The sequence below is a fragment of the Cibotium barometz genome, chromosome 40 (genome assembly GCF_041138505.1).
Source record: "Cibotium barometz isolate CiBa-2024 chromosome 40, ASM4113850v1, whole genome shotgun sequence".
In the NCBI taxonomy this organism is placed as follows: Eukaryota; Viridiplantae; Streptophyta; class Polypodiopsida; order Cyatheales; family Cibotiaceae; genus Cibotium; species Cibotium barometz.
Window position 1 is genome coordinate 46,308,228 of NC_141085.1, and position 20,623 is coordinate 46,328,850.

The following is a 20,623-nucleotide window of genomic DNA, read 5'->3' on the forward strand; positions in this document are numbered from 1 at the left end:
TGGAGTTCAAATCAACTGACAAGTCCATCAAACTTGCAAGGCATGGGGGACAATCAAGAACCAGCCCACATTGTTTGTGTTCAATGATAGCACCTCCGTTGACAGTTTCATCTCCACCCATACTACTGTTACCTTGGGTTTAAATGCGGGACCGTGAGAACTTTCTCATTGCCCCTCTTCTCAAGGATGTAATAAGAGTGAGATCATTGATGTCAACACTTCAAGGGAAAATCGGCTTGAATGATCCCTTGACTAGTCAGCTCAAAAAGAGACAAGATCACACTTTTACCACTAAACCATATCCACCATGATGTAATTATATTCCAATTATAAGCTACAATCAAATTAAGGGGTGAAAGAAATCTCTTGATATTTTTTCATACACTACAGGTGAGATCGGCTATTCAGGTGGTCATCGATTGGATATTACCTCCATGATTTGCTGGGTTTGTGTAGCACATTAGTGAGATGACTTCTCTGAGGCACACCAGGGCCTTCTTTCGTGTCCGTGCTTGAATGGAATGTACAAGTAAAAATGGGAGTTAATCCAACCCAACTCCTGCACTACACTCCTTGACTTACTGATAAAAGATAATCTCGGCGTGTGTGGACTAGCTAAAATACAATTTAGACTATTTTTATACACCAATGTAATGGCCAAGGAGACGGAAGACACCTCAAACCACTAGGGCATGTATGCGTACATTGTTAAGGCCTAAACGAGTTTAATACATGTACCCAATGGTAGTATCTATAACCTTCTATTGTCGAAAATAGTTAGCTTGTTTTTGAAGTGTCCACGCCACATTAATAAGTGGGCAGGCACCTCAATATAGAGTATAAAGGTCACCAATCTCATTAATGTGGGTGTGATGTGGCATGGGCAAACACCTCAATATAGAGTATAAAGGACGCCCATCTCATTAATGTGGGTGTGAAGGGGTCACGAGGCCCACATCTCTTGGCTTTTCAAGCTTGCAAGCACACATGGAGGAGGGCACCCGCTTTCCCATGTGAAACCCATTGCTATCGTGTCCAGCCGCCTAACTTCACCAACTACTTCACCCTATTTTGAGGCCTTGATCCCCGACGTTTTGACCTCGTCACTGCCCTGCAAAGCCCACTACCACCCCTTCGCTAATCACTATTTGTCAAGCCTCCAGGATCTCCCCGTAAGGCAAACCTATAAAACAAACCATAAACCATAAAGGGGGTGCACCCAACCATGAAAGCCGTGAGCGAGGCTCACAATCTTGTTCGTCCCCACCAAGCCACGAGCTAGAACGTCATGCTCTCGTAAGTGCCTTGTCATCGTCCTCATCCGGTGTCTCCTCTACCATCCGAGGTTGTCCCCCAAGGCCAACCGCCTCCTGCACAATGGTGCTCTTGCTCCACGCACTCTGCACTCCTATGCTCCATCCATCGGTGTGTGCCCAATAGTACCCCTCCTCCCAATAAATAGGGAAGGAATGCCCAAAAAGCACACGCTATCAATAGCGGACCAAAAAGCACATGTCCGCCCACAACATATCACACACTCGCTCGCCAATCTGCCTACCCCTACCGTGCACATGACATACCCCCCTTCCTCACTCTTGAGCTCAAGAAAAAGAACTCAAAGAGAAATTGTCACACTCACAACACTAAAGAAACACCCTCTATTGGTCGAAACCAATAGTCTCAAGGACAATCCGACTAAGACATCGACTTGCTCAAGTAACATGACATGAGCGTCAATTCCTAGTCACAAAAGCCGAATCCGGAGCAAATGGATCATCTGAGTAACTCGAAGCTGGCAATGCTATTAGTACCAAAGGTAAGCAACCACTATCCTAAAGAGTTATCCCGAAACCATAAGTATCTTCCATTTGACTACCATGCTTTCATCTTGATGTCCTCTATAAATCTGTTTAGGAAAAAAACCACCAAACTGGAAAAACTCAAAACCTACTACTGAAGCATGAACTAAGTGGATCACAACAGTGGTCTCTTCCCAAACAAGAGAAGAACCGATCTTCTAGAGAAGATCATCAATCTGTACTTCGTCACCTCGGAAGTCTAACTTCCGAAACACACCTCGAAAAGTCTGAGACATGAAAGAAACAACTATTCCAACAGACCTGGCTATGACGTAAGCTAGCATCTATCATAACTATCTGTGTATCATAAGTAAAGTATCTATCCGTCAAAAATGTTGAGATAGACTTGTGTTTATAGGCGAAGAGTCCGTATGAAGTCTTGACAATCTGGCGTACCCCCGTAATATACGATGGATCATGGCGTCCCATACTACCATGATACACCCCATACACGTGCTACAAATACTACAAAACACCAGTTTGTGGATCTGTCGCAATCTATCAAAAACAATAAATGTCAATGGCTGACCATGTGCCACAAATTGAAACAAGTTCTCGAAAGGAAGAACTCCAAACGAGACTAGTGATCATAACTCGATCCAAGGATTAGAAAACATCAGTATACACAAATAAGAACAACCTTCACCAGCATCCCAATCAAAGCCTCTGTCTAAATCCAAAAAAATCTTGGAAACCAAAACTTGCTTTCAAAAAATTATACGCATAGCGCAAATTCTTGAATAACCATGATTCAATAGTCTTGGTATAAGAATACGCAAGTATACTTGGAATAATGTGAATATCTATACACACTCCTACTATGGACTTAAAACTAGAGGACCATCAAAACCTTAAAGACTGTAAGGCTGAAAAGGTACATACTAGATATTGTCGCATAACCATCTTGTCAAGAAATCTCACAATGAATCACATGTAAACTTAAGCTAGATGCCCTCTATCAAATGTCTATGTAGCCACAGTGGCAACGTGTGGTCAACTATTCCTACATATGTAGATAAGTCTTGCCTATCAAAGCCCAACAATGAAAACAATGGTCATTCCAATATCTGTAGGGTATTAGGTCTATGCCTTGCATGGTACAAGGCCATGACTAACTCGTGTGTGTGTCCAACTGGTACCCCTCCCCCCAATAAATAGGGAAGAAACGCCCAAAAAACACACACTATGAATAGCAGCACATGTCCGCCCACAACATCACTCTCTAGCTCGCCAATCTGCCTAGCCCTACCGTGCACATGACACTATTGGAACACATTACTGCTCAGCGTAGCCCATCACCATGGGCACCTTCGCTTTGCTTCTACCCTGTAATCTTGCTCAGCTGTATCGTATTTTACTTGCCTTGCCCAACTGCAGCAGCTTGTGCCCAAAGCTTTGCTGCCTATTTTTACCTAACTTAGCCAACCACCACCATTGCAACACTCAACCCAGCCGGCCTTTGCACAAAGCGTTGTTTCTATGCTGCAATAACTATACCCTTATCCAAGGGAATTGCTCCATCACTAGCATCAGGTGAACCGCCACGTCTCCAATGTACTCAAGGCCATTGTGCTTGGCGTGTGACGTGCAGTTTCGTGTTGCAGAAGTCATATTAAGGTCTCTTGCACATAAAAGGGATATAAAAGAATTGGGAGTTAGGAACCTAGGATCGGTAGCCTCCTAGCACTTTAGCAATCCACTGGTCTAGCCCAGTTGTCCCTTTGCACCTTGACAACTCATGATCATTGGTACCACTACCGCATAGCTTCTTTGGATAGTTAGTTTTGGAAGTCTGTAAATAGGGGGGTACCTAAAGCCATGACTTTCTGGGCGAGTTGGTAAGTATTCAAGCGCCTGGGGAGATATCAAATCCCACTCACCTACATCGGTGGAGGGCAGTGGATGCTCCTTTGCTTTCAGGCCTCCCGATGGGTTTAGCTTGGGAAGGCACAGCATCGTCAACTGATTAGCAAGATCTCTTCCCTGGTAAAAAAGACAGGTGCTTGTACGAATATTCTCTTGAATAATTTAAGATACCTTGAGGAGGGGTCCACCCATTTCAGGCCAGTGTTGTTTCCATCCTTCATGATTATAGTTAATGTGGCTTCTGCATGGTTATTAAGTTTTAATTGAGTTGATAGTTGAGTGGTTCAACTCACACAAGTGAGCGGGGGTGCACACACACACACACCAGAGATTCTTAGGTTACATGATGCACATTTAGACTGTAAGGAGCACAAGATAGTGAAGAATTTTGTATTCTACAACTTGCTCAAAATACTCGCCACTTTAATCGTGTCTTCATATATAACAGTTCTCATCAGTCAAATATAGAGCATCCTTGAATTACATACCCTAAAACTTACCAAAAAATCCGTGTACAGCTCTTGAATTAAGCACAATCAGATATCAAGCCCAAACCCCTACTTCTAGGTCATCACCACCTCTGTGCAGCTAACAAAACTTGATATATCATCATACTCCACTTCTCCCCCTTTGGACTGCCAAATGCTGCTCTTACAGCTTTTAACTTTATTATTAAGAAATTAGCTATCAAACAACACACTGAGCCTAAAAATTAATTCTGTGTACCTTGCCCTACCCTCTGCACTCTCAGATTTTTAACTCCTGAAAACCAACCAAATCACCATTGGCAGCCTGGTTCCCACTATTGTGCCTAGGCACATCACCATTCTCGGATTTTCGGCAAAGGAGGTTGTTCATGCTTCCTTGGGTGGCTGAGCTTTTAGCGCCCAGGAAATAAGAGGAGTAAGGGAAATACTCGGCACACCGTGATCTCCATCCTGCCACAAAGGTCAAAATCAAAGCAATTATAGCTCACATGACTCGAGCATTGCAAAAAACCTACAACAGAGATACTAATGATATATGCCAGAAAACCCCACATAAGTTAAATGCAGATAAATGAAGCTGCATGTAATATCTACAGAACCCTAAACCTAATTTGTTGAACGTAAGTCTATGGCACGCCAGGCAAGTCAAGGGTCAAAAAAACTAGATCCTTAGTCGTTTGTTTGTGACACAAGCTGAGGCTACTGTGGTTGGTATCAATTTAACCACCGAGGTTGCAGATAGCAATTCTACAGGATACCAAACAAACTCATCTAGGATACCTGGAGGTGCAGAAAAGGGTTGGAGCCATCTAGCAAGCGGTCACTTTTTGAGTGCGGAATGGCTGCCTAGGCCCTTCAATGAAATCAGCCAGAAGGCAACTGGATCCAGACAGCCCAGGAGTATTGCCCTACAAGAATCTAGATGCCATTGGGTCCTAAGATAAAGTACTGGTACCCTGCAGGCCTCAGGAAAGAGACTGCATCAACCAGGAACCCTTTCACCATAGCTGGTCCTGACTCCTGTCACAGGCACCATATACCCCTCTACTACACATTCGGAAGATACCTTCACATTTCTTTTGTACCCTGCTGAGGAATGTTGCACACATGATACATCCAGAAACGCATGTACATATACATGCACATGTGCAATATCATGGAAGCTCTTAGTTGTGCTCTTCTTGATTGTTGCCAATCAAGCCCCCATATCAAAGCCTACAGATAGTTCTCCATTCGGAGCTTTGGAACCTATGCCCACAGTTTTTCAATTAAGGTGCTTGCAAACGATCTGGGCAGGTGGAAGCCACATGCTTTTCCATTCAGCATCTCTATTCTTTTAATACGTAACATAGCTTGTCCTAGTAACAAACCCCACCTCTAGAAACTCCACCTTCACCTTGCCAGGCTTTCCCAGAACTTTTATCTCCTCATCCATTGCACTTCCTTTCATTCATCCTTCCCTCTGAATGGTGACAAGTTCTAATGCCATCCTTAATAAAAGCTGGCTTAGCTTGCAAGGGCAATGTGCTCAAGAAATCCACAAGGTAAGTGTTTGAAGCTTCGAACTGCCGCTTAATGCAGATATCGCCACCTAAACCTTCAATCTATCATATATTGTTCTGTTTGGAAGATTCTAAGTTTGTTGAGAAAAACATTAGACATTTGTGCTGAATCAAGATAGTCAACAATCAGTCACCTACCCTTCACTTGCACATTGTTCCTGTGTAAATCCACATATCTAAGCAAAAACACCAACTACTTATGAAGAATCAAACTCTTACTTGAGGCAGCATCTGGATCGTTAAGCAATGTCACCAATATCTCATGGACAAACAAACAGTCTTTTAGCTCCCATTCTCCAACTCCTTCGGCAACTAGGCCGCCACTGAACAATTTTGGAAGCAAAAAAAAAAAAGAAAAGCATCTGCATTAAGTGCAAGATACATGTATATAATGGTGGCAAACAAAGTGGCACACCATTTCTAAATATAACTGAAATCCAGAGGCTCTTTCAGGTGTTATTTTTGGCAATAAAACGACTTTACTAGCAGACTTTACACCTAAGTGGCTCCTTCACAGAAAACTCAGATTTACCTTGTGAAAGGCCTGCAAACTGAAGATTCTATAATCTCCACTGCAGCAGCTTTTTGATCTGGCGCGAGGAGATGAAGAATCTCTGCTGCAGCAGCTCTATGCCGAAGTGAATCTACAAAACCAAGCACCACATAATCAACTCGGGGGTTACAAACCTGAGCCAGCCTCTACCCACACCCCCGCCCAAAAAAAATGTAAACCTGTGTGCAGATGCATGAAAGATTGATTCGCCTCCAACAGTGTTCTTGAGTCTAAGCACCTGATTAATCCATTTGGGAGTAAATAATAAGCTTATGCAGCGGTTGTAAACAATAGATAACATCAAAGATATCAGAAAACATTTTAAAAACACACAGCATTCATGATCTGCTACATACTTGAAACAAGCCCTTTCCATTAGGATCACACTATGAACCAATCTCTCTGAGTCTGTCTCTGCCGCAGGGAACTTGTCCACCACATTAAAAAAGCGAATCTGCAGACAATAATTGTGAAAGTAAGAAAAACACACTTAAAAATCAACAAACCCACACCAAGTAAAAAGGTGTTCAGAAGCTAGAAACTCAAATAGAAGGGAAGAGAGGTTTCTGAATCCCAACATACTTCTCTTCCTTATTCCAGCCTCACCCCAGGTGCAGCAACACAAATGAGTGGGTGCATGTATACATATGCACACGTGCATGTTTTATGCATGCACATGAGTGAGCCAAAAAGTGTGCCATGAGTGTTTGTGTTTGGGCTTTATAGGCACATGGGTGTTAGTCACTTACCATGCACCGATGAACATCTGGGCTGTCAGCCTCCAACTTCAATTGTCTCTTAAGTGCCTGAAGTCAATTACTCAACATCATAAGACATATTAACATCTCTCTTTAAGCTGTGAAAAGAAAACCGCTTGCAATATGTGAAAATATGAAGTCCTGGGTTAATTTTATATGCTAACCAAAAAAAGTTCTTTTGCCAAAACTTGCCATCGATATATTTATATGCACAATACTCCAAGAAGACTAAGAATTTTCACTTTGACTGTGGCTTTTGAGAAGTCTTGAATCAAATGTAACCCAAAAACAATTTATTCCTCACAGCGAGTCCCAAAAGTGGTCTTGGAACCAAGAATTAAAGGCCGTGCTATAACTAACTCTTTATGTACCATATGTGTAATGAATAGTATTTCAAACAGTGAAAAAGTTTCAATGTAAGCTATTGATCATGTCCTTGATGCAGAGAGAGCTTCAACACACCATGCATAACATTCTTGAAAGAATCTGGCAAAGCAGAGAGTTGCAGCAGTCTCGTTGAGCTATGGGATCTTGGAAGCAAGTTTATGGATCTTGAACAATGAGGAACCATAACTTTGAGCTACAAGTATATTTTTGGGTATCTATGGCATTTTAATCATCCCTCAAGTCCTCTATAGTGTTCTAGTTCTTGAAACCATTCTAGTTCTTCGAACCTTCTGAAAACTTTCAACTCTTGCCATTTGTCATCGTCAGTTATAATTGGAAGTATATAGTCTTCGAATCTCCTACATCTTTAGATCTCTTGGAACCCTTTGAACTCTTGGATCTTTGAATTCCTTGGAGATCTTGTTCTTCTTGGGATCTTGTTTTCGTCGATAATCTCGAGTCATGGCATTGGAGTCTTCCAAATCAAGAAAAATGACTTCACCAACTACAACCATGATAAGAACCTGTGAGATTTTGTTGATAGCACTAAGCAAACGTAAGGGGTTCACAAAGCACCGAGACCAGATTTCTCAAGATAGAATCCTCCCAAGATCTCCTAAACACAAGACACACAAGTCAAGCGAAGGTGCAGGCGCAGGCTCACCACCCAAGCAAAGGGCTTCATGTTGTTGTGGGAGTGGAACTACCAACACCCTTGAATCCTGCTTGGCTCTGTGCATCCTCCTCTGTGCCCAACCGTGTTATCTTTGATGCAACACCCGTATCCTCACTAGCATCAATATCCTCAGGCATAGGCTCACAACCGCGTCCTGTTATCACCGAAGGCAAGCCAATCGCAGCAGGAGACTAAGATCTTCCACACACTTTTGCATGAGCATCAGTCTGAACTTACACCCAATCGCAGCAGGAGACTAAGATCTTCCACACACTTTTGCATGAGCATCAGTCTGAACTTACACATTTAAACACTGGCCACAACCATTAAACATATTCACATGGGCTGAAAAATAACTATCATATGCCTAGGACACCACATTGGGACCGGAATGACCACATAAGAGACTCCTTGAGCTGTATCCAATGAGCCCTGCTCTTTCAACATAAAGCCCTCAAGAATCACCTCACGACCATGAGAGAGAAATAACATAAATCCTCCAACAGCTGCAGTGGACAGAGAAGAAGCTTCACTTGCATCCAAACTTCAGCAAGAGAGAGAACATAACACTCCTAGAACCAAACCTCTGTACCAGAGACAAGAGAAAGAGAAAGTGAACTGAACCTTCAGTGGGCAGTCCCTCTACGCTAGAGAAAGGAGAGAGAAACTGGATCGAACCATGCGTGAGAACACTGAGAAAAACCAGGAGCAGGGAGAAGGAGTGACGCAGCATCTGAACAGTACGGAGACAGCAGAAAGCAGTACGGCAGCCTGTCAAAACTGTACAGCCAGCATCAAAGCTGCACAACCAGCATGAAGTCACAAGGCAGCACATAAATCTGTACGGCAGCAGTCTCCCTCCTCATGTATGGGAGGTGACCACCATAAATATGGCTCAAGCCCCCAAAAGGCAGATTGGCCAGCTAAAAACAACTTGTGAAAACACTTTTAGCCTTCTCTAACTTCATGCCCAAGTTTTGAACGCCAAATTTGTCCCTCAACCATAGCCGCCCTCTTTTGTCTATGAATCCATGCCCAAACGACACGATTTCCGGCCAAACTTTAATGATGTCTCTAACACATTGACTCATGAACCTTATAAGTCACATAAATAATTAGAATCCATGCTTTGTGACCATCTTTCAGGCCTATCCATGCCAATGAATTCTTTGTAAAAACTCCACCTCAATTTTTAATCACACAGGTGTCTTCCACCTTGTGAAATGCCAAATTTCAAAATCTTCTTATTTGCAAAATCGAAGAAAAAAGGCACAAATCAGAACAACCAACTTGAGAGATGGTGGGCACGGAAGCCAATAAGTGTGGGAGGAGATGGAAGGGGTTGAAGTAGCTTCTTCGTTGGTTTTCATAGCCACAGGTAGACATAAAAAGAGCTCTCTAGATTTAAAAAAATACCCAAATCCTACTAATAATAGGTGGAAGGAAAAGAAACGTGTTTCATTCAAAAGAAACGTTTCGTTGAATGATCCGTGACGAAACCGATCACACATTCGGGGCCGATAATCTCGACAGCACTACTCCACTCAGCAGCAAGTACATCCCCACTCTTTCCCGTCCCTGAAGCATCATGTGAGGAGACAAAGTACATCTCCCCCCGTGACTATGCCACAAGGCCATGGATGGACCTTTTCCGCGTGTCACTCCATCCGTCTGCAATCAAAGAGACTCCATTGCGAGCCCATTGTCTCTTTGTGTTTGCCGCCGCTTGCTCAACAAGGCGTTTCTCCTTGTCAAGCATAGTGGTCCGCAAGGTTTCGGAGGATGGAGGTGTGTAGTGAGGACCGTACTCGCCAATCTTCTTCACCATCGTTTTGAAGTAGTCGGACCTATTTATCATTTCAAAAAAAAAGAGGGTAAGTAATTAGAATGGCAAAATGGTGACCCATGAATCGTGACTCGTGAGACATGATGATGAAATCATGTGAGTGAAATACGTACCGTGCCACACGAAAAGCAATGTGGTCATGAAAAAAGAAGCGGGCCACCGCGGCATCAACCTCCTCCTCCCTTTTGGGATCCCAACTCCCCTCAAGAGTACTTTGCCAACGCGAGAGAGAGGGTGGACTAGGTTCCGGCATTGAGAAGGCGGCTTGTGTGAAGCCTCGAGTAGTGCCACGAGGAGGACGTGATGGAGGGGTAGATGAAGATGCACCACCACCCGATGTAGAACCTGATGTTTGGGTTGGAGTGACATAAGTGTTGGGATCCACTCCACGCACCCTTTGGCCTGCACTCAAAGCTTGATGGGCGGCAAGCTTTGCAAGAAGCTCCTTTCTTATCTCCAGTGTGACCCGCTCACAAAATTTCACCTCATGACCGGGCTCATGCAACAAATGGGCCCTCACCCTATTGGTCCCACCCACACGCTTATATGGGCAAAGCTTGCATGTCCATGGATGTGCACCCCCCGCATGAGTAGCAGGCTCGAAGTTGACCTCATCCCACCATGACCACCCATCCGTTCTACTCCTACCGCCCGCACGAGAAGAGGATGCCATGAATAGTTAGTAACTTAGTAGTAGTCTAGTAGAAGAGGGTGGAGAGAGCTTAGAGGGTAGAGTAGGAGAAGAAGTAGAGGGAAGATTGAAGTAGTCTAGTAGGAGAGGGTGGAGAGGAAGGTGGTGGAGTAGGAGAGGGTGGAGAGGAAGGTGGTGGAGTAGGAGAGGGAGATAGTGGAGAGGAAAGCTTGAGTAGGAGAGGGAGATGGTGGAGAGGAACTCAAGTCTTGGAAGGCTTCTACCCATTAGCCAACTCAAAGGTCAAGTACGTGGCCGTATTTATATGTTTGTAAAGGCTATTGTGGTAGATCTTTGTAATATTGTCGGAATGCCCAATGAGCAACCCACTGTGGATGGAGTTATTGGGTTATTCTGTAAACACACCTAGTTGGACATTATTAATAGGGGTGGTAGAGTTGGTAGCCAACTTGCCAACCTTAGACACTATAAATAGGAGTCTAGACTTTAGCCATATTCATTCATTGATCATCATTGAGTCATTGAGAACTTAGGAGCAATGCTACCATTGAGCATATCTATCCAACATTGTATACACTTCATGTTAGTAAGACTGGTAGATTAGGTCATCTCTCTCTAGTGTGTATTAAGCATGAAGAAGCAGCAGTTTGAACAACAATTTAAAGTCCTTGATTAGGCGCTTATTGACTCCACAAGCACCCACTTACATTGGTATCAAAGCGTCAGGGTTTTGACGACAGAAAGCCTGCAATTTTTTTCTATCATAAAGGCGTGAAGATCCATCACCAAGAACCCCATCACATTGAAATTTTCACTCAGGTTTGCCTTTTTTTCATCAAGGCTACTTCTTGCAAATTTTGTACTAGATAGCTCTTGTGTGTGCAAGGGGTGCTCTACCAAAAGGCAAGAATACCCTGTATACATACACGCGTGGGCCTCTTGATGCTAGTGGTTATGCAATAGTTGTTGTCCTGTTCCAGGACGGGAGACTCATAGCCTTTGAAAGAAAGCTTTAAGAGACATTGATGAGGTATTATATCGAGCAAAAAGAGCTTATGGTTGTTTTCTAGAATCTATTCAATGAAAATTTGGAGACACCTGCATAACACGGGTGCTTGCGAAAGATTATTTATGAATTGATTGATTGCGATTAGCATCTAATCAAAGACTTAAACCCATGTTCAAACTGCTCCTTTTTCATGCTTAATACAAAGTAGAGAGAGATGACCTAATCTACCATGTATTACTAACATGAACTATATACAATGCTAAATAGAGATGCTCAATGGTAGCATTGCTCCTGAGTTCTCAATGACTCAATGATGAACAATGAACGAATATGGCTAAAGCTTAGACTGAATGATGATCAATGAATGAATATGGCTAAAGCCTAGACTCCTATTTATAGTCGGCGAGTTGGCTGCCGACTCTACCAACCCTAATAATAATGTCCAACTAGGTGTGTTCACACAATAACCCAATAACTGTGTCCACACTGGGTTGCTCATTGGACATGGGAGCCACATATACCCAAATGTACATCATAACACTGTCCCTTCTGCTATGTTTTCTTGCTGAATATGGTAGCCTACTGTGTGTTGTCTTGCCATTAAAAATAAACAAAAGTAAACACATAGACACAACTGTCCTGTGACTCAGTTTTTGAAAGGAGGTGAGAAATTAAGTCCTCCGGTTGTTTTGGAGTGACAAGTTTGATCAATGTTTGACATAGTCACATTGGACGCCGTCTTGGGACGCGTCAGAAATGGGGATAGAAGGGGACGGTCAGACGTCCCCTTGGAGGCGTCCCTCACAAGGGACGGGGGATAGCTGTTGGCAGGGAACGTTGTGGGGGACGGACCTTGGGGGGGGCGGGGAGGCGTTGCACCTTGCAACTATCTTTTTTTTTGCTCGTTTTTTGACCGTTTCTAGCCGCTTTTGGCTGTTTAGGTGGCCGCTTGGGGACACCTTCCCCTCTTGTCCCTTGGCCCTTGCCTCTCTCTCTTGCCTTGGCCTTTGAGGCTTGGCCCTTGCCTCTCTCTCTTCCCTATCTATATAAGAACAAGGCTACAAGCACACACACACCCCTTCAAGCAACTCTCTCTCTCTCTCTCTCTCTCTCTCTAGTCTCTCGAGTCTTGAACCTTTGGCACTTTGCAAGTTTGCTCATTGCTCAAGCCTCAAGCTTCAAGTGGCAAGCCACACTTTATGAGTGTATCTACTCTCCCTAGTCTCTCTCCCTCAAGCTTCTTCCAACTTCCAAGTTCCAAGCCTCTCACACAAGGCTCTACTCTCTAGACTCTCTCTCTCTCTCTCTACACAAGGACTTATTGACGCGCATGGGAAAGCTGGAGGCCGAAGCAGAAATATGGAAGGAAGAGAAGCTTACCATGCAAGAGGAGTGGGAGAAGGAAAAGCTCGCCATGCAGGAGGAAATCAACCTTTTGAAGGGCGAAGTGGCATCCTTACGCGATCGTCCACGGGAGGAAGGAGAGACTCTTGAGGTGGACAAAGAGGCGATCAAAGAAGAGATCACCAAAACCCTCACCCACACAATCGAGGGGAAAATGGAGGCGGCCCGCGAAGGATGGGTAGAAGTGATGAAGAAGAACATCAAAAAGGAGGTGCAAGAAGATGTACAAGTGATGAAGAAGAACATCAAGAAGGAGGTACAAGAAGATGTACACATGATGCAGTCTACTCTTGATGAAGAGAAGATGCGACGGATCCGGCGCCTCAACATCCGAGTCACAGGGATACCAGAGAGCACTACCTCCACGCCCAAGATTGACGGGCGGAACCTATGTACCAAGCTAGGACTAAAGGAGGATGAGCCGCTCCCATTCACTAGAATATGGAGGACAACCCCAAAGGACTCCACCAAAGGCAAGGCCTTAGTGCTACAGTTCCCGGACGAGGAGAGTAGGATGAGCTTTATGAGAAGACGGTCTATCTTGAGGAGCTTGCCAGGGGACCCCATCTACTCCGATGATGACCTCACATGGATGCAACTGGAGCATAGAAGATTATGCATGCCGAAGATCAAGGCGACACGCAAAGAAGGGAAGAAGGCACATTATAGGGATGGTCACATCTACATTGATGGGAAGAGGGTCGAATAGCGCCATCTGGCCTATGAGACACGGAGGAAACAACATGAGGACAAAGAGATACACATAGCAATCTGGAACTGTAATGGAGTCCTATGGACACATCCAGGGAGACTTGAGGAGGTGATGGAGGGCCGGGATATCATCTTGATGACAGACACATGAGAGCCCGGAGAGGGCTTACCACGGGTTGAGGGTTATCAGTGGGAGTCAGCTCACCGACAGGGGATGAGACAGGCCACCTCCCGAGGTTCAGGAGGTATTGCAGTGCTTTTCAGGCATGGGTTACATGAGCATGTTCGAGTCGTAGCACGAGACTCGGAGGCGAGATACATGTGGATTAGCTTACGCCTCTGCGACCAGATGGATTTATATCGCCCTTTGCTACTTTCCTCCGAAGGGGTCGCGGTTTGCCACCACCGAGGAGCCGGGTGGAGGAGAGGCTAGTGAGTCTCCATACTCTGTCTTATCTGAGGAGATCTTACACTATTCGACACTGGGAGAAGTCTTCTTGATGGGGGACTTCAATGCACGGACTCAGAGCAGACAGTGCGAGATCTATGACTTTGAGGATCCCCTGAGACTAGAGCCGCTAGCTACAGAGGATACAGGGACCACTCGGATCTCCGCTGATGGAGGAGCTGACAGCACTGGATAGGGGCAACATCTGCTGGAGCTTGGGGCCCGACACTATCTCGTTATTTATAATGGGATGACTCAGTGGCCAGATTCAGGTGGGTTGACTTGCTTTCCAGTGGGAGGCGGCAGTAGTACAGTGGATTATGTGATGGGATCCCGGGAGGCAGCGGATATGGTGTCTCACTTCATCGTACCACCATGCCCCATTGGGGCGGATCATACATACCTATCCCTCACTTTCAGGAGCTTATTGGAGACCCACCAACCCATCATACAGCCACCACGCACTATTTTTCACTTCACTCCGGACCTAGCCGAGGTGTACGACTATCATGTTCATGATCAGCTATTTGCCTTAGATCCATCGGCACCCATGGCCATGCTCACCTCCCAGCTCTCACATGTACTTCACTCTGCAGCCGCGAGGAGTTTCCCATACCACATACAGACAGGACGGCCACCTACATCTGGGAGCATGCCCCAGAACCGATGGTATGATGATGAGTGCAGAAACCTTTACCGCAGTCTCCGAGTGCAGAGGGCTCGCGGGGAGATCACCCGGAGGCAGGCAGGCAGGAGGATGCATACTCTCACCCGCCGTAAGCGGCGAGCTTATGAGGAGGCTCAGTACTCGGACACATATCACATGCTCATGAGCAGAGATGCTGCTGCTGCTTGGAGGAGACTCAGAGAGCCCCGTCCTCCCACACCTATTGCCGATCCTCAGACCTGGCAGACATATGCAGAGAGACTTTATGATGTGCCTGCATAGCCCCCTATACCACAGCCCACAGAGCCATGCTCCACAGTCTCCACCTTCTTCACCCCACCTATGGTTAGGAAGGCCATATGCCGACTCCAACATGGACGGGCAACAGATCATACAGGATTACAGGGAGAGCATCTCATCTATGCTATTGATACATTGGCACCATTTCTTGCTCATCTCTTCAACAGAGCTCTATCAGAGGGGTTTCCGGCTGAGTGGACGATGCACACTATTGTGCCGATCCATAAAGCGGGAGATGTGAAGCAGGGGTGCCCGCTCTCCCCCACACTCTTTGGGCTCTATATTGATGAGGTGGTCGATTACATCACACAGGGAGGAGGCTCTGGGGTTGAGCTATCAGGTATTACTGTCCATGTTATGCTTTATGCTGATGACATCGTCTTGGTATCCGACACGCAGGTTGGGCTTCAAAGACACCTTGTGGCTCTTGATGACTTCTGCGCACAGCAAGGGCTCACAGTGAACCTTGGGAAAACCAAGGTTATGATCTTCCACACTTCACCCGCAGTCAGGAGCCACACTACTCTCACATTAGCAGGAGGGCGGGTCGAGGTGGTGAGCTCTTATGTTTACCTTGGCATCACATTTACTAGCTCAGCTGGACGCTTCTCCATGGCTCAGGCAGTCCGAGACAGAGTGACCCGGGGGTATGCAGCTCTTGCTGGCCTTGAGCGTCAGTGTTATCAGGCACATTTTCAGGAACCCCGCACGAAGGGGTGGCTCTTTGATACATTAGTGACACCAGCCTTGATGTATGCAGCAGCGGTTTGGGCACCAGGGCTTGCAGCCTCCACATGGGTACAGCTGGAGAGACCACAGATCTTGATGCTCTCGAGGATGATACACAGCAAACCATCCGTCCCGCACGACATTGTTCGAGCTGAGTTTGTTGCACCACCTATGGCAGTGGAGGCATTGTTCCAGACGATCTCCTTTATATACAGGATGAGGGAGATGCCCATGGAGAGACTATCCCGCCGAGCTTTTGAGGCATCCAGAAAGCTGGCCGAGGCTGGACACACTGGATCTTGGTATGCACAGATGCTACAGTGGTTCTCACATCATGGTATAGACATTGAGCGGTTGCCACCTTTTCAATATGATCAGTCTGCTCCACGGAGTTACCTCTCTCTCAATGAGAGGAACAGAGTGATGAGACAGGACATATGGCAGCACTACATACAAGAGACATGGACAGCACCAGAGAGCCCACTACCACCGAAGATGCTGTACTACAGAGACCACTTTATGAGCATCTCAGGGGATGGGTTTATACATCGACCGCGGTACATGGATGTATACATGCCACACAGCTCTCGCGTTGCTATTGGACAGCTACGAGTCTCATCACATCAGCTAGAGATAGAGGCTGGGAGAGCGGCACGGGTTCCTAGAGCTGAGCGGATATGCAGATTGTGCCGCGAGGAGGTGGAGACTGAGGATCACTTTGTATGTAGATGTAGAGCCCACCAAGGGTCATCACATCAGCTAGAGATAGAGGCTGGGAGAGCGGCACGGGTTCCTAGAGCTGAGCGGTACATGGATGTATACATGCCACACAGCTCTCGCGTTGCTATTGGACAGCTACGAGTCTCATCACATCAGCTAGAGATAGAGGCTGGGAGAGCGGCACGGGTTCCTAGAGCTGAGCGGATATGCAGATTGTGCCGCGAGGAGGTGGAGACTGAGGATCACTTTGTATGTAGATGTAGAGCCCACCAAGGGGTCAGAGATAGATATGCAGGATTGTTTGAGGAGCACTCTTCACTACATCAGTTGATGGAGGCCTCGGACCAGCGACAGCTTGGCAAACTACTACTAGAGCTTCATAGTTCTCGAGAGAGACTCCTCCAGACACCCGCTCCCACTAGGGGTGGGAGACAGTCCCAGCTCACAGATTTCTTCCAGAGAGCTATGCCAGTGCCAGCTGATGTACCACGTGGGGTGACCGCACAGAGAGCAGAGGAATTGAGAGCCAGGAGGAGACCTAGACAGACTGGACATAGAGCACCCCGACTCCGTCACCGAGAGATAGCAGCTATCCGAACGAGACACTAGATGGAGACACAGGAGAGGCTAGCTCGCTTTCATTCAGACTCAGGGTACATGTTCATGCCCATCACAGCCTCGGAATCGGCAATGTATGATATCTTATATCCCTCTTATGGCACTGGATGGAGTTAGACATAGATTTGCATAGCATGCTTGTACTACCCCTTCAGCATATAGAGATGCATCTTGCCTTAGCACTCCATCCACATCCCCACCCTCCTTATATTGTTTGTATATGGGCTCCATCGATCCATGATGATTCACAGTTGTATCCAGACACATGCACACTTTTTCTTTTGTTTATTTTCTTCCGATGACCGGAAGAACACAGTTGTATTATTTTGTCTCATGGGCCGACTTTGGCCTCTCGTAGACGTTAATATATCTTTCTTTCTTTCTTTCTTTCTTTCTCTCTCTCTCTCTCAAGCCTCTTGAGTCTTCCAACTTCCAAGCCTCTAGGCTCTCACACAAGCACTCTAGAGTCTAGTCTCTACTCTCTCTCTCTCTCTCAAGGCTCAAGCCTCTCTCTCTCTCTCAAGGCTCAAGCCTCTCTCTCTCTCTCTCTCTCTCTCTCTCTCTCTCTCAAGGCTCAAGCTTCTCTCTCCCTCTCTCAAGGCTCAAGGCTCAAGGCTCAAGCCATCTTCAACCATGGCATCCTCCTCACGTGCCGAGGCTTCCCGTAGAAGGACGACGAGATGAACAGGGTGGGAGGAGGTTAACTACACCCCATCCGCTCATGGAGGCGGTTCTCGGCCATGGGCATGCAAGCTTTGCACGTACCGGCGAACGGGTGGCGCAGACAAAGTGCGAGCCCACCTCTTGCATGAGTGGGCATGAGGTGCGGTTTTGCATGAATGTCATGCCTGAAAAGAGACGGGAACTTCTTGACAAGCTTGTCGTTTACGAGGCGGTCGAAGCGGCAAGGACACCACGAGTGGCCATGGATCCCGCGACGATGGGGAGAGGAACTCAAGCCTCTACGATGGAGTCATGTGGTGGATTGGGATCATGCACGCCATCACCTTCACCATCGAGTTGGAATGTTGCTCCATCCATGACACCGACACCCTCCATCTCCACGGCCTCTTAACCTTTACGTGGCCCACGGTGACAATCTACACTTCGGGAGAATTAGAACCCCAAGTTGAAGGAGGGTGGATATGGCGGTGGCCCGCTTCTTCTTCCACGACCACATTGCCTCGCAAGCGGCTAGGTAAGTGCAATCGATCATTGCCAGTTCATCATTCATGTTTTCATCATCCTAGTCCCCTTCTCATTAGTAAATTGCTTTCTTGAATAGATCGGAATACTTCAAGGTCATGGTTAAGAAGATTGGGGAGTATGGCTCAACCTATACGCGCCCGTCATCCGAGAGCTTGCGCACTACATTGCTCGAGAAGGAGAAGCGCATTGTAGAGCAAGCGGCCGACAACACAAAGCGACAATGGGAGAGGAACAGAGTCTCTCTCATCGTGGATGGATGGAGCGACACCCGCAAGAGGAGTATTCATGGCGTGGTTGCATATTCCCGCAGAGAGATGTACTTCATCTCATCTCATGATGCATCCGGCATCGGGAAGAGCGCAGATGTGCTTGCGACGGAGTGGGCTACCACCATGGAGATCATTGGCCTCGAGCATGTAGTGGGCTTTGTTGCGGATGGGGAGCCTTCGAGTAGGGCGGCGGGAGCTATCCTCCAAGGTATGTATGGACATGTCACGGTGTCCTTTTGTATGGCTCATTGCCTAAACAACCTTCTCAAGGACATAGGGGCATTGCCATGGATCAGTCCACTCATTGAGGAGACCAACACCATGGTCTCCTTTGACCTCACGAGGTCCTCTCTCTCTCTCTCTCTCTCCTCAAATATTTCGACACCCGGTTTGTCTACAACTTCCTCATGTTGGGCCGATTGAAGGATTGTAGCGGTGCTTTGAGGGGGGTTTTCCTTAGCGACGAGTTTGTCGACATGCAAGAGTCGCGTACAAACACTGGCCAAGAGTGTAGGTTACGACGGATGACGCCTCTTGGTGGGAGTGTGTGAAGACCATATTTGCTATGGTGAGGTCCATAGTCCACCTATTGAGGATTGTAGACGCTATGCAACCATGCATAGGCAAGGTCTACGAGGCCATGGATTGCATGATAGAGAAGTTGAGAGATTTCGTGCCTGACAAAGACAAATACGAGGAGGTCCTGCCTTGTGTCTAGAAAGGTGGAATTCCTACTACTCTCCATTGCATGCAATAGCTTATGTGGTGGACCCAGAATTTCAAGGCAACAAGCAAGAGAGTGACCGGGGGGTGAGCGCTGGATGGAGGATTATCTTGAACCGTCTTGTGCCAGATCCATCGGTTAGACGCAAGATTAGGGACCAATTTTCCATGTACATGGCATTTCATGGCTCCTATGGCTATCATGATGCACAGATCGACCGCTCCAAAGTTGGTGCTGCTCTATGGTGGGAGGACTTTGGTTTGGATGGACCGGAGCTACTGCAGCTGGCCATTCGCATACTTAGCCAAGCCGTCAGCTCCTCTTGCTTGGAGCAACTTTGGAGCACCTACAGTCACATTGCCTATAGGAAGAGGAACCGACTCGGGGTAGAGCGTACCAATGACCTTGTCTTTGTTAGCGCGAACTTGCGAATGATTTGCAAGAGCGTGACCAAGAAGGCAGATTTCTTCACCGAGTGGGAGATGAGTCAACAAGAAGAGCAACAAGAGGATGAGGTGAAGCAGCAGCATGCCAGTGAGGATGAGAGTGAGGATGAGCTTGATGCTCCTTTGGCGCAAGCTACCCATGACCATGAGGCGAGCACTTCACGTGGATGATCATTCATGGATCATGATTCATGGGCCTTACTACTAGCTCTAGCCTCTAGTCTTTAAGCTTTAGCACTTTTTGTCATTGACTCAGTTGAGTCCTTCCATGTATTGTGCCTCCTTAAGGCTTAGTCTTGACTCTTGAGTCATGACTCATTTTGTATCTACTTAATTATTAATACAATCAACCGTGAACGCCTTCACTCTTTGATCGGCGTATTTTGTTAATATGACTCAAAAGCTTACCATTTTAGTGTAAATTTGTGCTCATTTTGATGTACTTCCAAAGTAGAATAAGTGTAGAGTAGAAAAACTTTTTAAAAAAGTATTTTTTGAGTGTCTTTCCCTCCCCCGTCCTCGTTCCCTATACTTATGGCTATCCCTGTCCCTGTCCCTGTCCCTGTCCCTGTCCCTGTCCCTGTCCCTGTCCCTGTCCATTGTGACTATGGTTTTAGAGCACTGAAGGAGCTAGTCACCTTAGTGTCTATGTTGCAGGTCGTGGATCCTAGTAAACTTTCAATGGTTGAAATCATTGCTAGTGATTATGCAATAGGTGCTGC

At 46.4% G+C, this 20,623-nt stretch overlaps 1 protein-coding gene across 1 annotated transcript in view; it reads right to left on the bottom strand.

The window, feature by feature from the left end:
- Positions 1 to 4,101: 4,101 nt before the first annotated feature.
- EMB2753 (tetratricopeptide repeat (TPR)-containing protein) overlaps positions 4,102 to 20,623 on the bottom strand; it is a 53,386-nt gene continuing 36,864 nt past the window's right edge. Inside the window, exons 21-26 of the mRNA XM_086779681.1 lie at positions 7,078 to 7,134; positions 6,685 to 6,782; positions 6,508 to 6,566; positions 6,308 to 6,419; positions 5,995 to 6,098; positions 4,102 to 4,663 (exon numbers count right to left, since the gene is read on the bottom strand). Of these exons, the coding sequence (XP_086635807.1) occupies positions 4,473 to 4,663; positions 5,995 to 6,098; positions 6,308 to 6,419; positions 6,508 to 6,566; positions 6,685 to 6,782; positions 7,078 to 7,134 (621 nt within the window). The 3' untranslated portion in view covers positions 4,102 to 4,472. The remainder of the gene's footprint in view (positions 4,664 to 5,994; positions 6,099 to 6,307; positions 6,420 to 6,507; positions 6,567 to 6,684; positions 6,783 to 7,077; positions 7,135 to 20,623) is intronic.